This window comes from Columba livia, chromosome 1 (assembly GCF_036013475.1).
Source record: "Columba livia isolate bColLiv1 breed racing homer chromosome 1, bColLiv1.pat.W.v2, whole genome shotgun sequence".
Lineage (NCBI taxonomy): Eukaryota > Metazoa > Chordata > Aves > Columbiformes > Columbidae > Columba > Columba livia.
This window is the reverse complement of record NC_088602.1, coordinates 31,038,034-31,064,506: the sequence shown is the minus strand read 5'-3', so window position 1 is coordinate 31,064,506 and position 26,473 is coordinate 31,038,034. Positions and strand designations below refer to the sequence as shown.

The window sequence follows — 26,473 nt, the reverse complement described above, 5'->3', positions numbered from 1 at the left end:
TGAAAATCCAAGCATGTAACAAGCATCCCTGTGCTCTTTGAAGGTATCAGGTTTTCCAGGCAGGACTTAATCTACAAATGCCACCTTAACACATCCTCTTTGTGTCATATTTATCTAAGCGTTTGCGAACTCTGTTGTCTCCATTTGCATGGTACAAGGGTCATCATGGTATCACAACCTTTTCCATTAGCAGAAGCACACTTACTGGTTTGTAACGGGTTGGTTTTCCCCTGTGACCTTAAGTTAGTGTCCTCTCTGCCACCTCTCTCTGCTCTGGTTCTGAGACCACTTGAGGTGATAAGTCTATAGTAACAGAGCAGCAATTTTCTAAGTAATTTACTTTGCATCTCTTAACTGAATGCTGTCTCATTTCAGCAATTTATTTCAAATACTGGGGGGGGTCGTTTCTGTTTTAAAGTCTCATGTATTTTCTTTTCATCTTGGGACACTTCTTTGGACTTTTGACATAAGCTATTTGTGAGTTTACTGGCAGAGAAAGATCTGCTGGTGATTTTTTTAAAATTTAGTTTCTGAAGTTTTTTTGACTGTTTCTTAGATTTCTAAGAGTGCCCTTTGCTATAATTTTATCTGTACGGTTCATTGCCTTTGTTTATCCATGTTATCGTGTGTATTTTTCACAGAGACTTTGCAGTTCAGTATGTTCTTTGAGCTTTCTCAGCTTATTAACTGGTACTGAATATTTCTGTAACCTGTTTAGGTCCTGCTCAGGTTCCAATGATGTCCCCAAATGGTTCAGTGCCTACTATTTATGTGCCTCCTGGATATGCCCCACAGGTACGTCCCTTCACTTGATTCTTATTTTTTTTTCTTTTCATGCAAATTATGCGAGTAGAACCAAAGTAGCTAATTCAGTAAATTGATGTGACAAGTTTCAGAGTTGCTGTGGTCAAGCAAGTAAATAAGGGGAGATGCCCCAGAGTATCTCTGTGATAGGAGACTTCTCATGCTATATGTGTGCTTGTTTAGTTATATATTAACTAGTTACATGACAATAACAAGCACAGTTCCTTGTTGAGTTCAGGATCTTAATGTACGTGATGCCCTCTGAACATAAAGTACAACCGTGACCCAAGTAGTTCATTATGTAGAACCTGTACTGAATTGTAGGTTAGTGGATATTTTCTTTTGGCAACAATATAATTTCATATACATACATAGTTCATGTCTGGGAAGTTCCCTGCAGATAAGGTGTAAAACAGATCAGTTAGAAAAAGTGTAGCAAACAACATGGAAAAAAATGTCAGCTCTCTGTTTGGGATAAATTATTGTATAATACGTGTTGCCACAACTTATCTTAAAATAGGGCACTGATTTTCTGTGCTGTGTGATTCCTAATTTAGATGCCTGAAAATTAAATGTGAGCTAGATAACATGGATGTTCTTTGAAGCAGATTAAAAGGGTGATTCCTCTTGGCTATTTTTGACACCTCTATTATAATGAGATGTGTGGCCTTCTAGATGGTGTCTCTTTCTTCCCCTCAACTACAGAATGAGCCTAGGGCGTAGTAGATCAGACCTGGAAGTTAGAGCAGATGAGTATCACTCTCCCTTATTTATTTCTCATGATGTTCTGTCGTTGTGACCAGCCTACATCTGACTCAGTGTGCACCCCATGGTGTACACAATAAAGAGGCCACAGCACATCAAATACAAACAAAAACCCCACAGTATCCAGCAGATGTTACACAGATTATCTAAACCGCATTAAAAAATTGTCCTTTAGCAAAAGAAAAGGCCGTTAGGTTAGGCAGGCTGATGTTCAGTGGTTTTGCCTTTCATCTGTTCAAAGTTGACTGATAAGTTGATTCAACCATCCTTCATAGTTTTCTGCCCAAACAGGCAGAAAAAAATGAATTTGAAATAATCATGCAAGTCTGTTTACCTTTAGGTCATAGTAAAAAGTCTTGATTCCTATTTAGAATTCATTTTTAAAGAGCTGAAAGAATTTTTGAGATAAGTGAAATTCTGAGTGTCACCATATTTATTGAGTAAATTTGAATTGGTGAAGTACTTAATTTTTAAAGTGTCGTGTAACCTGTGACAGTTGGAATCATCTTTTGAAGTTACTTGATCCTTCCTTTGAGGACAGCTTGCCACAGACAGGCTGTAGGACTGGGCCTTGCTGGGACACACGGGTTTGCCTTCCCTTGGAGCTTGTTAGCGCTGGCAGGTGTTGTGCTAAGACAGCTCTGACTCTTGAACCAAAGGTGCCTCACATCTATAGACCAGCTCAGAGTACAGGTGGAATGAGCTCATGTCTGGTGTTTTCAGCTGAGTAGAAGTATCAAAGTCTAGGAAAACCTGTAGTTTATAAGACTTCTGAATTATTTACTGCTGACAAAACATACCAGATGTTGTGGTTTATGATGGAAGTTCCTGTTACAAACCACAGGATTTGGTGCTAGTCTTGCAAACAGGAAAGTCTTAACACTGTAGAGCTAAGAGTTATCCCAGACTTAATGCAGTCCCAGCAAAGTAACTTACATGGTTTCTTCAGGCATAGTGTATTTTTAAATGTCAGCAACTGCAGATATGTTTTGAGAGAAACTGGAAACCAGCTAAATGTCTAAAGCGATCAGCCTGGAAGAACAGCATCAGCATAACCATCTTTTGTCTGTCCATTTTCATTTAGTTCTATTATACCTCTACTTGCTTCAGTCCGTGTTTGGCAGCAATATAGTATACTGTCCTCTGTTGGAAGCTGGGGATAACTACAGTATAAAGCGTTTTTATTTTTCCTATATCACATAAATAAAAAACAATTAATAAATTTATTTACTTCTCCCTCCTTTTCCTTTTGGAACTCTAGTTCTAAAACTCTGAAGGAAAGCACATCTCTACACATCTTTTCCAAGCTGTTCGTATTCACTGTCTGTATTGACTTTTCCAGTGATGTTTGGTTGGCTCACTCAACCAAGCAGGTCTATACCAGAACTATGTGTTTTGCTAGCACAATTAAGATAATGGATAACAAACGTATTTATTTTTTAACTTAAGGCGATATACTTGACATGGTGCACTTCCTGCTTTTTAGAGGGTTTTTATCTGTAGTTGCCTGGTAGAAGCTTACCGTTGAGTTGATGTTGGATTTAGAGGCACAGTTATAGACTTGTCAGACTTTTCATTTTACACTATTAAACTTAAGGTCCATACTGCTATGAATTTGGTATCTATTTCTGAGTTACTTGGGCTACTAGAAGACCCAAGAGAACAAATAAATTGTAAAGTAAATAGCCTGTTTTTTATGGAAGCTGCTTCCTGCATAATCTGAATCCTCTCATAAAATCATATTTTTTGTGTAAGCAAAAAGGACTTAGATAATTAAAGCTACATTTCAGTGTTTAGAAAATTTCACTGGACTGAATTTGTCACAGAGTGAAGACCAGACACTGTTGTGCCTTTTCTCTCACCATTTATGCAGAGTGAGGTCCATCCACCCACCAAATCACTTCTAGGGAGCAATCTACTTGTTATGCTGTAGAACAAATCCTAGGAGCAGTGTAGCATACAAGCAATGTGAATGAGGGTGGAAACAAGACCCTGGGGAGAAGCTAGGCTCATGCCATAAATATGCCTGGTTGTTTATAAGATGTTACAGTTAGGGGTTTTTTTAAATGGTGTTTTTTCCCGATCACATTGCGAAATTAATGGTATTGCTGCAGTTAATACACTTAGCATAGGTAGCCTTTTATTTGTGCTTTTTTTTTTTTGTTATGCTATTTTTCTTTTCTTACATTTAAGGGTTTTAGTGTTCCTAGTTTTGTGTAAGTATCTTTAGAAACATACCTTTCAGACTGTCATTTTTCTTTTGGTGTCTCACCGTACAGGTCATTGAGGATAATGGTGTTCGAAGGGTTGTGGTGGTTCCCCAGGCTCCAGAATTTCATCCTGGTGGTCATGCAGTGATACACAGGCCTCCGCACCCCCCGCTGCCTGGCTTCCTTCCTCTTCCAGCCATGATCCCCCCTCCACCTCGTCATATATACTCGCCCGTGACAGGAGCTGGTGACATGGCAACACAGTACATTCCACAGTATCACACCTCTCAAGTATATGGGGATCTGGGTAAGTAGCTTATAGAACAGGGGTATAAACTCAGTTTCACTGGAGGCCACATCAGCCTTGCAGTTGCCATCAAAGGGCCAAATGTAATTTTAGGACAGTATAAATGCTCTGAGCAACTTGATTTAGTTGAAGATGTCCCTGCTCATTGCAGGGGGTTTGACTACATGACCTTTGAAGGCCCCTTCCAACCCAAACTATTCTATGATTTGCTCAGGAAAGCAATGCAGGGAGGATTTGTAGTGATTTGGCTGATGTCTTCCCCTGAGATTCAGCATTTAAATCCATACCTGAGCACTGTTCTGAGATACATGTCTTTGATGCATGAAACATGAATTCTGAGTATTGATTATGAAAAAAAATTGCTATTTTTCACAAAAGTGTATGCATTTAGTGCAGTGTCCCTGTTGAATTCTAACTTGAGTCATCAGATACCACCAGCCTAAACTTAATACTGTGCTTGAAGCTGTCTTGGGTCTTTCTATCAACATCTGCCTTAAATTCTGTTCAGTAGCAAAGTGTATGTATCTGTTAACTCAGGGGCTGGGTTCTTACATTAATATTTACCTTTCTGATAGACTTGCTTTTCTTAGATAAACTGCTATAAAGCAGGTGCCGACTTTGCAAGACATTGAGAGAGCTGTGCCACGTTGCTGTTTTTAGAGGAAGAAGCTAGAAGCTGTGGAGGGGGAGACTGAACACAAGTTTGTCACGTTGCTGTAGATGCATAGATTCTCAGTGTTCTGTGATACTACTAAAATAATCTAGAAATGTCCTCCATATAGTCACTGTCCTTAGTCATGATGAACAAAGCCGTCAGATAAGAATATACCAATGTCTTGATCTTTCTGGAATTCTTAGTGTTTCTGTATTCTTAAGTTGAACTTTATTTCTTCCTTGCACTACTTTGATAAAGTACATTATTAGATGCTCTTCGGGTGCTTATTTATAGTTTTATTAATTTCTTGATTTCCTGTAGATGGCAGTTGTTTGCTTTTAGTTTGCTAAATTAAGAGATTGGAGCGTGATAATTAAATGCATAAAAGATAAAGGATACTTCTTCATTGAATACTTAATTGAATAGTATTTTTTAGATTTCTGCTGCTAGGTTATATCTCCTTAAATATGAATTCAGTAATCATTTGCTAAACTGCTAATAAAACAATAAAAATTGATAAAGTGGGATTCTTTGGTTTTGCTTTGTTTTAAATATGTATGTTAGATGCCCTTGGATTTAGGGAATTAGAGGGCTAGGGATGCTTTAATTTGTTATGTATTTGCTACAGATTTCATGTTTAATTTTGAACCACTGACTTTGGCTTTCAGAAGTCAGAGCCCATGGTTAGGCTCCTATATGAGGAATCTGAATTTAAAGGAAGGAAAAAAACCATAGAAGCTCTTAAAGCATGCTGATTCTCTAACAAGAGCACCTGAATATCTAATGATAGTAAAAATCAAATTTCTAAATAGTCACAGCTAATCTAGTAGTTCTCTGTCAAATTTTGAGGGAATTAAGCTGACCTAAAAAAAAGAAACTGAAAAGTTCTTGAGGTTTTTTATTTTATTTTTCCTTCTTGCAAGGAAGTTTTTATTTGGTCTTGTTTTCTAAACTTCCTCACACATAAGGAACGACAAATAATGAATTTCATTCTTCAGACTGAGTGATCCAACTTACCTTAAAATGGATATATTCCATTGCTGGCTTTGAAGGATATATATTTTTGAAAGCTTTCGTCATTTATTATGGATAGAGTTACACTGAGGAAAGAATTGGTGCCGTGTGGTACACAGTTTTTAAGTCTTGAGTTAGTAAGCTGTTTCTAAGCATAAAGGCAAATGGATAAAAATCTTAGAATCGGACAGAAAAATTCATCAGTCTGGTACTGAATCTTTGCCAAAGCCACTTTCTGGCTTTGGAGATGGGACTTTGCTGATACTGCAGCAACGCTTGGGGTTCCTGTGCACAGGTGTAGTGTACTTACAAGACCCAGCCATGCTGTCTTCAATCTTTGAGTGTCTTTCAGTTGTCCAGTGCTTCTGGGGGGCGTTCCCTGTTGATTTCTGCTAAAGCACTTTTAAAGTAATAGAGCTCTAGTTGCATTCCAAAACTTTAAACTTGTGTATTTTCTATTCAGCATTAGAGCAAACCTCCTCCTGTGTAATGAAGTAACACATTTTTTCTGTGTTGACTTTATCCTGTGCCTTACGGCTCAAAGAAGATTATAGAAACATTTTAAGGATAATTTTGAAGTGGAAAAAAAGGTGTGGGAAAGAAAGATTACACTTCCTTCTCTAACGTGTTTTTAATGTCCTATTGGTGTATATTAGTTTATCTGCTGGAAACTTCAGTTTTCCAATAGGAGCAGAGACCTAATTTTACACCCAAGTGTGCACTTGAAGCACGTAGCATTTTTAGTAGTATTTTAATTGCATTCTGTTCATAGTGATTTTTTTTTTCCTTCTTTCATTTAGATACTTTGCCTGCTCATGGAAGATCCAACTTTAGAGACGAAAGATCTAGTAAAACATATGAAAGGTTACAAAAAAAATTGAAAGATCGACATGGAACTCAGAAGGATAAGTTAAACAGTCCTCCATCGTCTCCTCAGAAATGTCCTTCTCCTACAAGTGAACATAATGGACTTACAAAAGGACAGGATGCAGCTGGAATAAGCACAGGTTCTACCAAAAGCAAGTCTTTGGGTAAAGGAAAAAGCAATTCTCAGACAGACACAGAAGTAGAAGGTAAGGGTTAACAAAAATAACGTATATGTGTTATGCACGTCCAGTGTCTGGCTGAGTAGTTATAGATGGAGCAACACACTTTGAACTTGAGTGGTAGCCCGTAACTGTCGTGGCTTACATAGAATGGAGTTAACAGCAATCAACTTACTCCTCATATTGGGACAATAGACCTAAGAGAACGAAACTACTGACTGCAAGTCTCCATGTAGATTTGAGCAGATCTTATTAGTCATACTTAATAACACTGTTTAAAGAAAATCTGTGCTTTATCCAGAGTTACTGGTGCTTACATTTTGAGGAATCACTGAATATTGATGGCCTGCTTGATATTGCAGAAAACATGGAAAGAACCAGGTATCTGATACAGGAAACCTACATGCAACTGGTTGAAGAGGAATATTTTGTAAGAGAGATACTCTTGTTATATGAAATTCATATAATACCTGTCCCTACCAACTCATTATTGGAGGCCCTTGTAGCAAAAGACTGGTCCTCACGCTGGTCCATTTGAGTTCTTGTTCTGTAAGACACTGCCATAGGGAGTGTCTTTATTATTAATAACTTCATTTCACCATAAATAGACTGAATTCACTCAGTCTTGGTCATACAGTCGTCGAATCTGATGATGTCACTGTGCAACTTTCAGGCCACTGGCATAGCACTTCAGCTTCAGAACTTGACGTCAGAGACTTGTGGTCAGCCAAGAACTATTTTCTCAGAACAGAGAGTTGTAACTACTGATGCTGAGGGAAATAAACCATGATTTTCTTAACTCATTGAAATTTGCTTTGAGGTGATGATTTTTCACCCACGTGTATTAGGCTGCTGTAGACCAGAGGAATGTGAAGGAAGTGAGTCAGACTAAGACCAGGAAATCTCAACCTAAAAAAGCTGTTTAAAAACCTGTGTAGATGATATCCTGTGAAAGCTTAGTGCCAAGGAACACCTTTGAGATACAACCAGAATTCCAAAGTTAGAAACTGTTACTTCAGACTTGAATGAATATTTGTCACTGTAGTTCCAGAGTGGCATTTGTCTTGGCTTCAGGTTACTTTTTGTTACTTGGCATTTATCTGTGAGCTAACTTTACCAAGGCACAGGTGATAAAATGTACTGCTGTTTACATGTGTTATGAAAATTATATTAATTGTTCCTTAGAAGTAATGTATATGAAAAATTGAGGAGTCCACTTTTCAAAATTATTTATTTCAGGGGACATTTTAGATAAATATGTACAATAATTTAGATTTGTGTTAACAAACTGAAGTCAGAAATGCATTACATTAGTCATTAAATGTAGAAATATGAAGTTCTAAATAGATTTGACATGTTGTTTTTAATAATTTTATCAGGCTTTGTTTTTCTTTCATTTTTATTTATAGTTTAAGGCAAGTTAAATGAATTAAAAATGCCTGGCCACACCTTCAAAACTGAGTAGCTTGTTCACTTACACTGCTGAGATAATAAAATTTTAATATTGTGTGAGAAAAAGCACATAAAACTCTTTCCATAAACTTAATGATTCCCCGATAAAGCTCAGCTGTACCTTCCTTCAGCTGAACCAAAACACCTTAGAGTCTTTCCCTGAGATGTAACCAAAGGCTAAGCCAAGGTTTGCCCTTGCAATTGAGGGAGGCCAACAGTGTTCCCAGCAATCCTCCACATGATGTGTAATAACATATTTAAAGTACTGTAACTTGACTGCGTCTGCACCCGAAATCTACAGAAAATAGCTTAAGTTCTTCAGAGCAGTAGTTTGTTTAAAGTTATGCATTAATAAAAGATAACTGGGCTTTCTGTATTCCATTGAATCATAGAACAGATTTAGACATAGTTTTATATTAACAACTTGTTTGGGAGCTTTTTTGGTTTTATGTTGCTCTAGATGGATGCAAGTTGTGAAGGTGTTCTATTTTATATGTACTTTATGCACAGTTGTTGAATTTGAAGAGCTACTTCACTGTAAAGTCACTGAACAATATTCATAGGTACTTTTTATTTGTTTGGATTTTGTTTTTTAAGAAAAGGATGAAGAAACAAAAGCACTTGAAGCACTTCTTTCTAATATAGCCAAGCCAGTGGTAAGTAAATAAGACTTTCCATAAAATCCCAAGTTATCTGTTGCTAGTTTATACAGTTACACCTCCTTCTCTCTCTCAAAGTTTAAATGAGCTTTAACTTCCTGCACTAAAGAAAACTCACGTAGTTTCCAGTCACTGAAACATAAATGACCAGAGTAATTTTCAGTATATTAACATTTATGAAGCTAGAATTGTGTCTTGGTAGTTTATTTTAATGGAATTCTTCTTCTTGGCCACTGTGAAATCTCAGCATTAAAATAATTATAAAAAATATAAATAGAAAGAGCTTGTAATGTTGCCAGTAACATAATGATGATGCTTAACATAAGATGGTGGCTAACATCATCTCTTACTGTAAAATCTGTTCTCAGTTCCCTGTAACATTGTTTAGTTTTAACTGTTCAGGAAACAATTTTACACACCAGGTATCTGTAGGCATAAGAGAATCCTCCTGAGGTTTTGCAAACCCCACCAAAAATGAGGTGTTATTTGAAAAGTAAAGAAAAACTATGGCAGATTTCTCCAAGAATCTCTGTCACTTCCAGGGAAGAGAGACAAAATTCACCAAGGAAAGTGACAGTCAGCAAAGGGCTTCTGACTGACTTGCTTGAAAAATCTACCAATTTCTTTTCAGCTTGTAGAATTGTAATTAGTAACCTGTGTGTAGAGAATCTGTAAAACACTGTTGCCAAAGGTAGCAGTTTGTTTCATTTTAGAACAGACTTGTGTTCTTTTATCATCTGGACCTTCCCTGGTCCTGACCCTTCTTTGAGGATTTGCACAGCTTTTCCAAAAATCTGCACCTCGGTCCACCAGCTTGTTTGAGTAAAAACAGTCTGTGTTCCCTATTACAAGCTACAAAAAGTCCATGCAACTGAAGCTCCAGGAGGAGCTTGCCATGGGTTTGGCTGGTCAGTTGCTTCCCCCATAATCAGGCACCCTGCTTTCCATCCTTTGTCCTCAGCTTACCACACCACACATGCTCTTCACATAACTAATAAGGAAGATAAAAGTTTTATGGAAGGAAGGACATACAGAGAAAAGAAGATGAAGAACAAAAGAGGCTCAGATGATCATTGGACTTTCAGCATTTTCATTTGTCTGCTACATAACTTCTACCTTTCACCACACAGACAACATGGCCCCAGTTTTAGCTCCTCAGCCCAGTTTCTTTAGCCTGGAAAAGAGACGATTTGGGGGGAGCTTATCAGTGCATATAGATATCTGCAGGCCGAGTGCAAAGAGAATGGAGTAAGGCCCTTTTCGGTGTGCTCAGCATCAGAACCAGAGACAACGGGCACAAGCTGAAACACAGGAGGTTCCCTGTAAACATCAGGGGACACTTTTTTACTGTGAGGATTACTGAACACCAGCCCAGGTTGCCCAGCGAGTTTGTGGAGAATCCCTTTTTGGAGATACTGAAAAGCTGTCTGGATGTGGTTCTGGACAGCTGGCTTTAGGTGACCCCACTTGAGCAAGAGGGTTGGACCTCCAGAGGTTCCTTTCAGCCTCAACCATCCTGTGATTCTACGGTGCTCCAAGGGCCGAGGAGGGATTGTAATTGTAATTACAGAGGAACTCCTGAATACTTGGTGTCCTCCTGTGTCCAAGCATCAAAATAGGTTAACATGTCTTCAGTGCCCCTGTGTCTTTTGTGGCTAAGCGGCATGGAGCCAGGATCTGTCTGAATCACAAGCTGTAAGAAAGGGTTGAGAGGGCTGAGATGAAGAAATGGAGAGGAGTTAGCTGATCCTAGGTGCTGCTGTGGTAGAGACAGTAGCTGGGAGAGTCAAGTTCAGTAGATCTTAACAAGATGACCTTGGCAATTGGAAGTAATGGAGGGCCAATAGAAAGAATTTTTGGAGGAGAAACTGAAACTGAAAAGAAAGCTTAGGGAGATTAAGGTGGGAGAGAGAAAGGAAGGGAGAGAAGAGACAGCTCTGACAGGGAGCCCAGGTCTGAAGGGCAACCAAGACTTGAAGGATCCTGAAATATAATAGGTGAGGAGTGTAAAATGAGAAAATGAGACCAGGAACAAACAGAATATTAGGTGTGAACTATTGGAAGAACAAGATGGAGAGCAAATACCTTTTCTGTTTGTTATTTTTACAATCAGACTGATAATGAAAGGGTGACAGGAGTCTGAATGTCTTGTTAGTAAGACTGGGAGTGGTGGGGATAGTGGGCAGTAGTAGCAGGAGACAGAAACTGCCTGAGAAAGATGAAGATCAGTGAGACAAGTATACCAGAACTTTTTTGAGAGACTAAAGGGCAGGAGTCTGAGATGGAGTAAACAGGAACTACTGAGTGAAATGAAGAACCTTTGATTAGGACCAGCAGGAGAAAAAGGGTCAGAAGGGGTTATGCCTGTAAGAAATGAATGTAAGTCTACATCTGATAGCACCGATCTTTACCCAGGAACTGGAACATAATCCAGCTTTCCCACATCTCATCTTTCTTCTGACAGCAAGTACCTGTGAAAGTCCTACCAGCAGAGGTTTTGTTTTGCTGCCTGTTGTTTCACTGCCCAGCTGTGCATCTTAATTCCACAGATGTTAGCAAACACCTATAGCTGTCATTGTTAGGTCAAGCAGTGGAGACTTGTGCAGTGGATATAAAGGCTCCAGGCTTGCTGTAGGATGATGCTAGAAGGAATTTAAGGGAGTTATTTCCTATTAGATGTGTATATATATAATAGAAATAATGTATATACACATATTCTAGGAAAATAAGCATCAAAATCCTATTAGAAGAATTCTGTTCTCAAAGTGAAACAGGAAAGATTTCATACTAATGCTGGTCCATTGTGTTTAAGATTACAATCACCTTTGGTAGGGTTTTGGGGGTGTATTTTTTTTTCTTTTTTTTAAACACAGCAACATACTGTTCTTTCTGTATGGTCCCTGCCATTCACTGTGTGAAATATCTGTGCTTTGGGAATGGATCAGGCCTAAGCAGCTGAAGGAATGGGTGTCTTTGACCCCTTTTGACTCTGAGTTATGAGAGTCTGTCCCAGCAAGGGAGTATGTGCCTAGTTTAGCCACGTACTGCATCAGAATGGATGAAGAAACAAATTTTGCTGCAAGGTTAACCTACTGCAAGGTGCTTTCACTGGGGCATGCTGGACACCAGCATTCTCAGCGGCCCTCACATCATGAGTACCTGCTATGCCCTTCTTAACTTGGTGAGAATGTGGATGATCCTTTCTGTCCTGACTGGAAGTAGAGGGACTGGTTCACTACCAGAAGTGTGCACCATCCTCTGGAGGTCAGGGCTTACAGGATGCTGTCCCAGTCTGGGACTGTCACCAGGGACTGTATTGCCAAGGAGAATGAGAACTCTGAGCATCCTGGGCTGGTTAGAGTGAGACTGTGAGAAGTGTGATCAGTAGATGGTGTCTTCTGCTGTGCTGCTAATGACTTATGAAAAGGCAATGAAGTGTCATGACTGTCTTGTTTTCTTTCTCTTCCTTCCAGCTTTAACACTCAACCATCCATGCCTTTTAGGCAAGCACACTACCTGCCCTCCCCACCATGTCCTTACTTGAATGTCACTGCATGTAGCTGTGTGCCTACAAGTGATCTCTTTGCAGACCTCAGAAGACATCACAGGCTTAGACAGTGGTAGTCTGTTACAGACTAGACAGCGTACACAAGGAAAAAGCCAAACTTCCAGCACAACAGAGAGAGGCTTATGCTTTGCAAAGGCAAGGGACTGTCAGGGCTGTGGGTGGGTGGAAGACTGGCTGATGTTGCAGCCTGGGGGAGTGTGATTATGATAAGAGAAAGGGAAGCTGTGTTACCTACTTAGGCCTTGCAGGATGAGAAGCAACCCTCCCACAGTTTCTCCAAGGAGACATTTTCCTCACCCTCCCACAAGTGAAACAGGAGATTGTGTTTTATCACACCTTCTGGTTTTAGTTCTCATCAGAAATATCCCTGTAGGTTTTGGATTAATGTTTTTCTTGAAGCCTTCGTTGTGGGGATTGTGCCATGATGCTGCTCTGGATGGATCATCAACAACCTGTTCCCTGGTTGAACTTCATTGCTGGCACAGGCGATACTGGGTACTGGCTGTGGTGGTGGTCAGATGATCGGATAATCACACGGGTGCTGTTCAGTGTAGTGTCCATTGCACCATCTCCTACTCCCGAAAACCCAAGAGTAGTGCTGAAAACCGTGGCCTGTCCTGGACTGTCCCTTGTCTTAATGCCCACATCCAGGGCACCTACATCTAAATCAGGTGTTGGGCTCCATGGTGTGCCTGCATTTACATAGCTCTTTCAATTCTATGCAATATGGGCACATCAGCTTTGCTGCCTCCAGGCTCCCGTTAGACGTTTTTACGAACATGTTCTCATTTTCTTAAACTTTTCCATGTATGGATCCCCTATTCTTTCATACATGGCACTGTTAAGTCAAGTTGGTAATGCAGCACTGCCACCAGATGACTCTTCTCCTTACGGAGGTCTTAAACTGTCTGTACCCAGTTGGAGTGGTTCTGCAGATTGCACCATGCTGAGTCCTCATGTCCACCAGCTGTCATGTCCATTCACCAAATAACAAAGAAAGCAGAACAGAAGGGGACCTGAAAAATCAAAAGCAAAATGAAGAATGGAGCAGAAGGCTGAGTATTTAATAATGAGAGACGATAGGTACTCAGAATTTGAGGGCTGGTTCCATAGCATGTAAGTCCCTTGGGAGGGCATAATGTTTTGTGGTTTGTGCATATTCTGTGTATGCTTTTGGGCTTTTAGAATGTGATGCACTTCACTCTGTCCCTTATTAATAGTCTTTTGAGGAGGAATATAGCTGGACCTAGTCTTGTCTTTAAGAATCATTCTCTTAACTGGAAGTTGAGTCTGAAAAGCAGTACCAAATGTTTTATAAATTAGTTGAAAGGGACTTAAATTACATTCTCTGATTCTCTCTTGTCAGTGCTTGCAGCTGTGATTTATTTTATTTATTTTTTTTAAGCAACTGAGAGTTGTTGAAAATACTCATACACCTATAGGTGAATTTACTGAAAAGCTCCAGAACTTTATAGAATATGTACCATCATATATAGTGTAGGTCCAGGAGAAAAACCTTTATATTACTCAGTCCCACTCCTACTACCTGTCTTCTTTACTGACCCCTCACACACAAGCTGTATTTCTGTGGACCCCACAGTTCCCCACCCCATTCTCTGGGTTTGCAGAAATGAAGAAGGTAGCAGCGTCAGGGGGATTCAGGTGTTCAAGGAACAGGGTTGGAAATTATTTCCAGTATTTATACCTTCCAGAGAGTTAAGTGATTTAACTTCGGTTCTGTTCTTCTACCCATGAGCACCTTCTCGTAGGTCCTTTGGTACCTGCCTCTTAACACTTACTCCATAAGTCATTCACTCCCAAGTGCTCCTCAGCAGGGCTTACTAGTTTAGGCTTGGTTTCTTGGAGCTTCCTGGTTTAATGTAAGTGTACATTGCTGACAGGGAACCAGTGGTTTAACCTGACTACCTGGTTTATTGCAGACCATCTAGTTTCATGGGGTACCATCTATGGTGCCAGTGACTGGCATGGATTGTAAATTTTCTGGTCCAGCAAGAGTTACATGAGATGGATATGGATTTCTGACTTGTTGCAAATGTGGGATGGAAATGACTGTTATATGCTTTTTTTCTTTCTCATGTTACATTTTACAGTTGTAACTTCTACATCCACCAATAACAGAGCAGTGCCTGACTTCGAGATTTCCTGATAGATTTTTTCTTTTAATATATTTTTGTGTTTAATCTTATTACCTGTTTTTGTTTCATCAACTCTTTTAAATTGTCCTATACATTCTGTTAAACTGTAGCTTACTGGCTAACATTTATTCCTTCTCCCCATAGGCATGTGTGTGCATGTACGTATACAGGATTTATATATATAGCTTTTGTACATTACAGCTTTTATGTACCACAAGGTTGTCCTTAATTTCCAGCTTCTGCAAATACTTTTCAGTTTGCATTTCTGATCAAGTTCAGTTCCACTGACTGTTGCTTTTAAGCTTTGGCAAACTGACCACAGCAAAGCTTCAGCTCTTCATAATATTCTTTAGTCACATAACTCTGATTACACAAAGTAAAACAATGAGAACAACCTACATAGTCTCTCATTTTTAGTTTGGTACAAAATACTGCTTCATTGTGTTATAGTTACTGTGCTAACAGTTGTCATCTGTTATTGTAGAAGTCTTATGGAAGGTTTTTGTGAGTTGAACAACAAACATAGCCCTGGGGGAGTAACTGAGGATAACAATTTTTCCTCCAGCCAGAGACTTAAAGAATATTTCACCCTGTTCTCTGTTTATACTTGTTGGTATATAATGATTTCCACTAATACTGTGGGTTTCATTTTACTTGTCAAAGCCCTCTGAGTTGTCTCTTACTCTGTAATGTTGCCTTTAATCTCCCACTCTTCCTATTCTCTGTGTAGTGAACAGTTGAGACCTTTGATCTTTTAACGTTCCAATAAGATATAATGCCACCTTTCACTCATACCAACTGCATTACTTCTCCAGTGTAAAAGTAGATAAACTAAGATGTATGAAGAGAAATGTAATCTGTCAAGTCTGCAGTTTGACATTAGTAAAGCATTAGATGGGATGTTTTGTACAGTTCTGGACAAAGCACTAAAGACAATGAAACAGTAGGAGGCAAGGAAAACAGTCAGAATGATTGGAGATTTGGATAAGTGAGGCGAGAAACAAATGCTAACAGTCTTCAGATACATAAGAAACAACTGCAGAAAGGAAGAGAAGATCTAATGTTCAACACCATGGTGGCTAGGGCAGGTAGGCTTAGCTGGTAGTAAGAGAAATGCTGCCTGGATATTAAGGAAAAATTTCCAACTGTTAAAAATCGTGGAATCACAGAATAGTTTGTGTTGGAAGGGACCTTTAAATGTCATCGAGTCCAACCCCCTGCAATGAGCAGGGACATCTTCAACTAGATCAGGTTGCTCAGAGCCCCGTCCAGCCTGGCCTGGAATGTCTCCAGGGATGGGGCATCTACCACCTCTGTGGGCAACCTGGGCCAGTGTTTTGATACCCTTTTTGTATCTAGTCTAGGTCTATCCTCTTTTAGTTTAAAATCATTATCCATTGTCCTGTTGCAACAGGCCCTGCTAAAAAATCTGCCCATGTTTTTTGTATAAGCCCCCTTGAAGTGTTGAAAAGCTGCAATAAGGACTCCCCGGAGCTTTCTCTTCTCCAGGCTGAACAACCCCAACTCTCTCAGCCTGTCCTCACAGCAGAACTGTTCCAGCCCTCTGATCATTTCATGTCCCTCCTCTGGCCCCTCTCCAACAGGTCCATGTCTTTCCTGTACTGAGGCTCCTGAGCTGGACACAGGACTCCAAGTGGGGTCTCACCAGAGCAGAGGGGCAGAATCACCTTCCTTGACCTGCTGCCCACGCTGCTTTTGTTGCAGCCCAAAATACAATTGGCTTTCTGGGCTGTGAGCACACATTGCCGGCTCATGTCCAATTTTTCATCCCCCAGTGCCCCCAAGTCCTTCTTCACAGGCCTGCTCTCAATCCCTTCATCCCCCAGGCTCTGTTGATATTGGGGGTTGCCCTGACTCAGGTGCAGGACCTTGCACTTGGCCTTGTTGAACCTCATGAGGTTTGCATGGGCCCACTTCTCGAGCTTGTCCAGGTCCCTCTGGATGGGATCCTGTCCCTCAGCATGTCAGCTGCACCACTCAGCTTCATGTCATCCACAGACTTGCTGAGAGTGCACTGTCTGTTTCACTGATGAAGTTATTACACAGTACTGGTCCCAGTATGGACCCCTGAGGGACACCACTTGTCACTGATGTCCATCTGGACATTGAGCCATTGACCACTACCCTCTGTATGCGACCATCCAACCAGTTTCTCATCCACTGAACAGTCCACCCATCAAATCCATATTTCTCCAATATAGAGAGAAGGATGCTGTGGGGGACCATGTCGAAAGGCCTTACGGAAGTCCAGATAGATGATGTCTGTAACTCTTCCCTTGTCCACAAAAAATAAGGTAGCTAAACATAGGAATAGATAATCTTACAGTGGACCTACTACTCCTGAAGCATAGTAGTCCTTCAGGAAGCTGCACTCATTTCTTCTGTGTGCCCTGCCATTTTTCTGCAGCCCAGGAGGGTGGAACTAAGATTGTCTGAGAGGGAGCTTCTACCACCCCAGATGCTTCCCGCAACTCTGAAGACTTTCAGAAATGGTAGAATTGTACTGAGGTAATTGTAGTTAGTATTAGTGGAATTTGTGACTGCATCAAGATCATAGTGGAATTTCCCTTGCCAAACTTTGAACTGTTTTTCCAAGAACTTCAGTGGGTAATCTTGCTAGTATTAGATCTATTTCAGGACGTGATGTACAGTCCTGTTAGCATGTAAGGGCCTAGTGACATTATTTTCAAGACATTGACATTCATCTTGTTTAATTTTCCTGCTTTTTAATTTTCCTACTTTTCCTACTTTAATTTTCCTACTATTATCAATAAGTTTCTTCCTCTTCTTCATTCTCAAAGTTGAACCTTTCAGGTTTTTGGTTCAGTAGATATCAATTTAAGAGCTCTAGTTGTGAAGATAGCATTTTAATTCTGGTACTCTGGTAATAGAATTCCAAAAGCGACAATTCCCAAAATAGATATATGTTACAGTTATGTTGTAAAACTACTAATTCCATATCATGTGTTTTCTATTTTGTTATGAAATGATTGGAAATAGTACGTGCAACACATAAACCACAATGGCAGACTTTCAATATTAATAAATACCCACAAATATTTAGAGTTCCTTCTGTAATGGATTCTAAAAATTTGTAATCACATGCACACACCCATGCACTCACCTACAGAAATATGAGCATCCCCAGCCCCTTGCTCTTCTGGGAGTGTGGGTGCTCCCAAAACTGCACATCTTCAGGGGGAGAAGTGGGTGCTTTACTTTTGTCTGTAACTGTTTTGTTTCCTAAAATGTGTTGTTCCCTGCAGTCTGCTAATGCACAGGCTGGTGAGAAAGCTCCTGAGCAGGTCGCATGTGCCCACCCCAGCTGTGGGTCCCTGCCTGCTCCCCTCCCAAACTGCTGTCGCACCAGCTGGGCTGCAGCTGTCGTGGCATCCGACGGGGAGGGTGGATGGAGGCAGCAATGCTGGCGGGGTGGTTTCTTGCGTTGTCGGGTTGAGTTTTGATCATTTCTCCAATGGGCTCCAGCATCTTTTATCCCTGTCATGAATTTTCATAGTGCTTTTGTTCTTCTGAAGCTGATTCCTTCCTCGTTTCAGAAGTGTCTTTGTAATTCCCCACTGGTGGGTCACTGTCTTCAGCACAATGAATCTGCAGGGGCAAACGCTTCTCAGACAGTGGGAGGTATTGCATTCACACACAGTTTATGTTCACATTTCTGTCACTGCAACTGCTGTTAGCCAGGCCTTTCTGTAAAGGGTGGGCTGTGCAGGCAAACGCCACCATGGGAGTTCTTTAGGTTGTTGCCCATATATATGTATGTATATGCACATGTACGTTGTGAGCATGCCTTCATCGCAAGCGCCTGAGGTCAAAACATATGTTCTAATATTGTGTTGGCTAACAGAGTACTAGATTAGAGCCTCAGGTAATTGTATCCCTATTAATATTCTGATTTAAAAAAAAAATGCTGGGTAGTTAACCAAATAGGTTCTAATCTAGTGGGAGAGTCTACTTGTCGCAGTCATAATTAAATGCCCAAAGCCCAGTTTGTTTATGTACCTGCTACAGTAATGCCAGGCATTTTTGAGAAATTCCTGAGCTTCTATATATATATAATATATTTCATAACCAAGTCAGCAAGAAGGTATTAAAAAAAATGATAGTACCGGTCATGAAAAAAAAGAAGTCTGAAACATTGTCATTTAATAAAATGACTGATTCACAATACGTGCTTGCCATCATAAATGATACAGTAATTTTTATGTAGCCCACTAGGTGGCATTCATTACTTTGAAGTTTGCTTGCACTCTGCCCTGCATCCTAGGATTGCAGTTTTCTCACGAAATTTCTTAGATTTGCAGATTGATTTCATCTGTAAAAACTAATTAGCAGCTATTAGTATAAATGCTCTAATATGCTAATGCTGTATGACTTTCTTCTCTTTTATTTGGTCCTATGTGGCAAAGCAACATTTATATACAACAGCGTTTAAATGGCAGAGGTCTCAAAGTTGTATTTCTACAGGTGTCAGACATTCAGGCAAGGACAGCACTGCTTACGTGGTCCCCTCCATCCAGTGATACCAGAGAAGATGCTGACAAGAATGACATACCAGATGTTTATACTTACGAAGTACTGATTTCAAATACCGGAAAAGATGGAAAGTACAAAACTGTATATGTGTATGTATTCATTATTTTAATTTAATTGCTGTTGTATTGAATTATGTGGCTTAAAACCTCTTTAAAAATCTCCCTGTTGTCCAGAGATTTAAGTAATTAGCAGTTTTGTGCAACTTCTCTTTAGAAACAAACTACTTTTTCAGTAAAATTGGTTCTGTTTTAATAGTGAAGTCTCCAGAATCAATTAGAATTTAGAGACTTTGTTCTTACATGTTGGAAGTATGTTTTAATATAACTTAGCTGCATTTCAACCATCTGCACTAGAAATTATGGGTTCTCAGTTAGTGAGATATACAGGTAGTGAGAAACACAAATTGTATTTGCATTTACCTCAGCACGTGCTTCTGCTCCCAATACGTTTATCCCTCCCTTCCCTGAAAATGCTCTTGGTAAGAGACAGTCTTAAGATATGAAATAAAGTAAGGACATTCACACAGAACACACCTCTAGCAGCAGCAAAACAAAACTCTTCAATTGTTTCATTCCTAATACAATGGTTTTCAATCATTCTTTTGCAACTTGGAGAAATATAACAAAATTCACCATTAAGGGTAATGAGCACTCTGATAATTATAAATATTTGTATTTAGCTAGTTTATCTTAGTTACTTTCTACGGATTTCATAGTAGTACATGAAACAGAAGCTGGATATCCCTGTCTTAGAAGCTTACAGGAAAAGAAATGAGCTTTGCTAATGTAATCTGATGTCAGTAAAAGCAGACTATTAGATGTCACTGAGGTGACTTTTCTGTTTACTGGGCTCTAACAAGTAGGTATACGCCATCATGTATAGTTTCAGGGAATTGTTTTTGCAGGGTTGAACTGAGCTTCTGAAGGCCCCAGTACTTCAGTGGTTTTGGTATAATAAAATACATGCCTACACATGCAGCTGATCTTACTGACTAGAAAGGAAAATAATTGTTCTTCAAACAAAGAAACAGAGCAACAACGAAAAAACAGGGCAAAACAACAGGAATCAAATGCGAGAAGCCCCTAAAATTAAAAGATAAATGCATTTTCACTTTACTGTATTTAGCAACAGAAACAAACTGTTAGCAAATTATTTCTTAGAAGGTGGATGGGTTAGATGATGTATGCCTTTTTATAAATGTATGGGATTCTGAAACAGTGTATTAAGCGGAATCATATCTCTTTCCAGTGGAGAAGAAAATAAAGTTACTGTGAATGATCTCAGGCCAGCAACTGATTACCATGCAAAGTGAGTATCTCCTCCTCTCTTCATTAAATTCAGTTCAAATGCTTCAAAAGTTTCGTTGGATCTGTGGATTTGCCTAAGTCTTCAGAGATTCTTTACCACATCTCACCCTCATTTCAGTCACAAACCAACATCTTTGGCTTAGCCGACCACTCAGTCCATTTTGGAGAGCACAAGATCGATGCGTCCTCATCCAGCATCTGTGCTCTTTACTTCTCATGTTGTGCCAGAACAGTGACGTTTTTCTGTCCCTTGAGCCAAGCACAGGTGTCACTTGCTTTCTCAGTTTCCCAGAAGCGGCAGAGGGATGTTCCTGGCCCAGGAACGTGCTCACCGCTGGCCACCTGAGAGTTGGGTTATGCTGCTTTCACTTTGCTTCAGCAGACCAGTGAATCTGACCCCGTATACATTACTAAATAGGCCCCCAGCTCAATGTAATTCTGCCCTTCTAGCAGAATTTGCTGTTTCACTATGTCCTACTGAAGAAATAACATAGGATTGGAAAGATGTGGTTAGGTGTTCTTCTTCCCTTGTTTTTTACATATTGGAGGGTTGTCTTATTTCTTGGTTTAAAACAAATGGTATGAATACAAGTTTATAAATACATAACATTGTGAAAGCCACCCTAAAAGTACTGCCTTTTCAAGAAATAATTGCAAGTGGAGAGTGCAACTTCAGAAATGACTGAATATACGGTATGTGAAGGATTTGCCTCTCATGACTGCCTGGAGAACCCCAAGACTCCTGAGTACTGACTGACCAGGGAACCAATTTAGAGACAGCTAGTAGGAAACACAGGGAACAGAAGTGTGTCTGAGTAAGGATCCAAGTCAGAAAAGCTGTGCCTCTTTCCACATGAGCTTTGCAACATCAGCAGAGGGGAGGAGGATGGTTTCTGTTGTGTGTGTCTTTTGACTAGCTTTTGCTCACATGGGAGAGCTAAATTCCTGGTTGTCAGTGTGAGGGGTCTGTACCTCCTGGTGCTGTTTCGCAGGGTATTGTCCTCATTGCCAAAGCAGAAGCAGAAAAGGGTTTTCCTGTTCTTCATCACACACCATTTAATTTGGGCCACTATATGGCCTGCAGCACAGCTTTGGGAGAAGGACGAATGATAAATGGACGCAAAGCTCTTCCTATGCAAGTGTTTACCTGTGATTTTGTTCCTATTTTTAGTAGTGTTTATACACTTTACCCAATGATGTTTGAGTTGAAAATGCACAGAAGGTCAGAACCTAGGATTTTTTTTTCCTATCTACATCCTTTTTTTATCAGGATACATTCAAACTCTTTCTTACTTAATTCTGATCATTGTAGAGAATGCATGGCCATAGATGACTTGGCCATCTAAGCTCTTCCTGAACTAGGAGTTAAACAAAATTCTGCCAGTGCAGACACTGCCCAAAATCAATGAAAACTGAACTAGAGAGATAACTGACTAATTACATATTTGCAACTCTATGCAAGGACAAACATCTTTGTGTGCAATATTAGTCACTGTTCAAATGTTTCCCTTGCCCTGTACATGAAATCTGCAAAGCCAAATTTCCTGTGACTTGCTGTTCATGCAGCAAGAAAGTACAGGGACTTTCACATCTTCATAAGCAGACAGCCTACATCTTACGCCAGTGATTGGAGGGAAATGGTTTTAGGGGTTCTGGTTTTTTCTTTTAAAGGAGCAGATGAATCAGAAGAAAGTAAATGTGCAGGTTCACCCAAGGAGGAGACAAGGCATGGCCAAACAGCTGAGGAGGGTGCAGTGGCAGAGCACAGGGGGAGGCCAGATAATGATGCTTTACTTAATTTTGGAGAAAAGCTATTAGAAAAGACATTTGTCTTAAAGACAGAAGTAAGAATTCACTCTTCTGAAGTACGTGAAGAGTTAATTTGTAGCCTTCCTAAAGGAAAGGACAGGGTGAACAGATTCAGCAAGGTCTTGATGCAGCGCAGAAGGTACTCTGAAAATGTATCAACAGCTCCATTGTGCTCAACTGATGAAAGTACTTGCAGAAGAATTATTCATAATATCAGTTAATATGTCTGCAAGAGATAATGAGCCTGCAAGATGTTACCATTATTTCCCAAAGTACAGCAAATAACAGACATATTTCAAATGTAATTGTGAGACTAAAACTGACTGATGGTAATGACGTACATCCAAAGTAAAGGACTCTTGCATTACTTCTATTGACCAAGATGCTTCAACCGGTTATTTATTTATAAGAGTGATGTTTTAATATTGAGGTAGCAGGGCAGCAATTTAGTTCTGAATACTCAATTTTCTTTAGAAACTGTATGTACAGATTTTGAAGCAAAATGTTATTGGCTCTTTTCTACTTTAGAGTCCAAGTAGAATGCAACTGTGTAAAGGGGAGCCCTTCAGAAGCAGAGAGTTTTACCACATTGAGTTGTGAACCTGATACTCCAAATCTGCCTAGGATAACTAATCGGACCAAAAATTCTCTTACTCTGCAGTGGAAGGTAAGAATTGTTTTAAAACTGTTGAAATAAATATTTTAAACTCTTCATAATTGTTTCAGATTTGTCAATAAAATGCCAGTTTGTTGAAATGGAAAATTTTTGTCAAACACACTAGTTTCAGTCACAGTTCTGTGACGGAGCAGTACAGTATGTGTACTGTGTTAAATACGGACTTCAGTAAAAAGAGAGATTCCCATAAAAGCAAGAAGCCTTTGTAGATAAAGTTACTGAGCTCTAATGCGAGATAGTGGTTTGAGTTCCAGTCCTCTGCTGTACTGTGGAACCCGTTCCTGCTCTCTGTACTGAATATCAGCTTATTTGCACAAAGCAAATGAAGTGGTCTGGAAAGACTGACATTTAAGCAGACCTGCAATCTAGCTGCACAGAAAAATTCTGTAGCATTTTATAGTGCTGCCAGAATACTTTTTCGAGGTCTAAATTACAAAACAAAACCAGAAACATGATAAACACTCATTGGATGGAGACTGAGCTAGGACTGTCTTTGCAAATGGAACACCCATATAAGGGGAGCATCATTTGCCCTGCACTTGTCGTGTCATAAGTTGACCTATGCATACATTTTTTACTTAAGTGGTCTTGTAACCAGTTGGAGCTCTAATTTTCTTATTTTCCTGTTGCAGGCATCTTGTGATAATGGTTCTAAAATCCACAGTTACCTTTTAGAATGGGATGAAGTAAGCAAATTATTTCATTTTTAATTTTGTGGGGTTTTTTAAAGTAGCTGTATGTGACTCTGCACAGCAAGTGGTATGAAAATTATGACTTCTGTCTAGAGGCATGTGAGAAATATTCAATTCCTGAAGTAATTATGAAATCATGGTTATTGCCCAATTTTTTTCTTGGGGAACATAACATAACAGGAAATTCCCAATTACATTATTCTGCCACTCTTAAAAGTATTTTTTTCACCTGTAGTACAATACTTCTCTCAAGAGCTGACACTGAAGGATCACTCTCCTGTAACAGTCTTTCTTTTGTACAAAGGGGGCAGATTTGCTATACCCCTGCAAGCATCTTCCAGTCCCTACCTGGAGAGCTGCCCTGAGATGGCAGAGCTGCAGAAGTTTCATGGCTTTTCCTTCCAACCCTGTGGAGCTGGGAAGTGGATAGGAAAGAAAAAAGGCTCTAATTCAATATGTATACAAAGTTACATATATGCTGCTACCTACTAAATATATGTACTACTAGTGCACTATATGGGAGATTGAGTTATATTTTGTTTCAGTTCATGAATTTACGTCATGTTTGTGTGTTAGTTTAATTGATGGACACATATGTAATAGGGTGAATAATATGATTAATGTAATTCCTTTTTAGGGAAAAGGAAATGGAGAGTTTTGCCAGTGTTATTATGGCCAACAGAAGCAGTATAGGATTACTAAACTATCACCAGCAATGGGGTACACCTTTAGGCTAGCAGCCAAAAATGACATGGGAATGAGGTAAATACTACTATTATATACACAAATATGAAATGCATATGCGTGTGTGTGCTTGTTTGGGAAAAACATATGATGCCATTTAAAGAAACAAGTCTTCTGTCCAGCTGGAATAAATTGGAATATAGAATAATTCATTTGGAATCATAGAATCACAGGATGGTTGGGGTTGGAAGGGACCTCTGGAGATCATCTAGTCCAAGGGTGTCAAACTCATTTTCACCCCGAGCCGGGGGGGGGTGAAAATGAGTTTGACACCCCAATATAGTCCAAGCCACCTGCTAAAGCAGGTTCACATAGAGTAGATCACACAGGAAAGGGACCTACAGTGATCATCTAGTCCAGCTGCATAGTTAATCACAGTATGTGGCTGGATTGTTTGGTTTACAGTTTACTTGTGTCCAGTGAACCACTGGACCCTGCTTGAGCACAGGAGTTTAGACAAGATGACCTGCAGAAATCCCTTCCAACCTCAGCTATTCTTTGATTCCCAGCATAATGCATTTTGTCCAGGCATGATATGGCTACATACTACAACCACTAGGTATGTGCGTGCTTGCCATAGAAATGCTACAAATCTCAGCCCCTCTTAGAAGCAGATAGTGCAGCTACTTCTCCCAGACTCAGCCTCATTTCCTGAACAGCCTGCTCAGACATTTGTACACAATGCCCCTAGAATGAGGAATACAAGCATGGCACAGACAACCTGGCTGCTCTCATGTGAAATCAGCCCAGGCTATGCTGGCTTTTAGCTTCAGTCTTTGTAGACCTACACTGAACTTGTTACCTTGGACGTGTTTTCTTCTGCTCATACTTGTAATAGGCTTTTGTGTCTGATGTAATAAGCACTTCTAAAATTCTGGGGATCATGCAAAAAGATAAGCGACTCAGCCGAATGGCCAGAATGGAGTAGTTGAAATGGTCCAGTCCTCATGCTGCTGTTGTGCTGAGCAGAGGGCACCTCCTGCCACGTTCTCTGCTGCGCTTGGGTCCAAGGAGGTCCAACATGGGGCTAGCTCTACGGTAGCTCCTGAAGCTGGTGTAGCAAGTTTCCAGGGCTTACCAGCTCTCCTTAAATTTAGAGTTTTAGTGATGAACAGCCTAAAGAGGTGTCAGTAACTCTGTTGGAACACAAAGTCTGGCAGCACCCATCCTGCTACCTGTAGGTGTATCTGTATTGTGCTCTCTGCTGCCATGTCCCATTGCCCAGGTATGTCCCTTTATCTAAGGGACATAGGGCAATGAAGATGATTAAGGGAGTGGAGCACCTCCCTTATGAAGAAAGGCTGAGGGAGCTGGGTCTCTTTAGTTTGGAGAAGAGGAGACTAAGGGGGGACCTCATAAATGTTTATAAATATATAAAGGGTGAGTGCCATGAGGATGGAGCCAGGCTCTTCTCGGTGGCCAACAATGACAGGACAAGGGGTAATGGGATCAAGCTGGAACACAAGAGGTTCCGCTTAAATTTGAGAAAAAACTTCTTCTCAGTAAGGGTGCCAGAGCACTGGAACAGGCTGCCCAGGGAGGTTGTGGAGTCTCCTTCTCTGGAGACATTCAAAACCCGCCTGGACATGTTCCTGTGCGACCTCACCTAGGCATTCCTGCTCCAGCAGGGGGATTGGACTAGATGAGCTTTTGAGGTCCCTTCCAATCCCAAACATACTGTGATACTGTGATACTGTGAAGGTGTCTGTTAGTCTCCTGTTACCCTGGGAAATGGACAGAATATGATATTACCATATCGCTGAATCCTTTTGAAGTTCTAGAGCTTCTGAATGCTTAGAATATGTGGTTCTTAATTGCTGCTTTTCAGAATTCATAGAGCACCATACTGTATTTAGAATTTTTTGAATAAATGACATCTGACTTCAGTAGATATATGAGTAAGAACTTGAAAAAAAAATGATAAGTGACAGGTTCTCAGGTTATGCTTATGCTTCTTTGTGCAGTAGTTCTTAGGGATGTTTCTTGGTCTTCAGGCAAAGCAATAAAGCTGTCTGATAATCTCGCTACCAGGGC

The 26,473-nt window shown here is 40.1% G+C and overlaps 1 protein-coding gene across 6 annotated transcripts in view; it reads left to right on the top strand.

Annotated features, from left to right (window-relative positions):
- FNDC3A (fibronectin type III domain containing 3A) overlaps positions 1–26,473 on the top strand; it is a 120,780-nt gene that overhangs the window by 66,770 nt on the left and 27,537 nt on the right. For all 6 annotated transcript variants that reach the window (XM_065053421.1, XM_065053438.1, XM_065053432.1 and 3 more), the window contains 9 exons: positions 719–795; positions 3,849–4,086; positions 6,556–6,828; positions 8,851–8,909; positions 19,143–19,300; positions 20,460–20,519; positions 22,856–22,994; positions 23,636–23,689; positions 24,333–24,457. In XM_065053421.1, the coding sequence (XP_064909493.1) occupies positions 719–795; positions 3,849–4,086; positions 6,556–6,828; positions 8,851–8,909; positions 19,143–19,300; positions 20,460–20,519; positions 22,856–22,994; positions 23,636–23,689; positions 24,333–24,457 (1,183 nt within the window). The remainder of the gene's footprint in view (positions 1–718; positions 796–3,848; positions 4,087–6,555; positions 6,829–8,850; positions 8,910–19,142; positions 19,301–20,459; positions 20,520–22,855; positions 22,995–23,635; positions 23,690–24,332; positions 24,458–26,473) is intronic.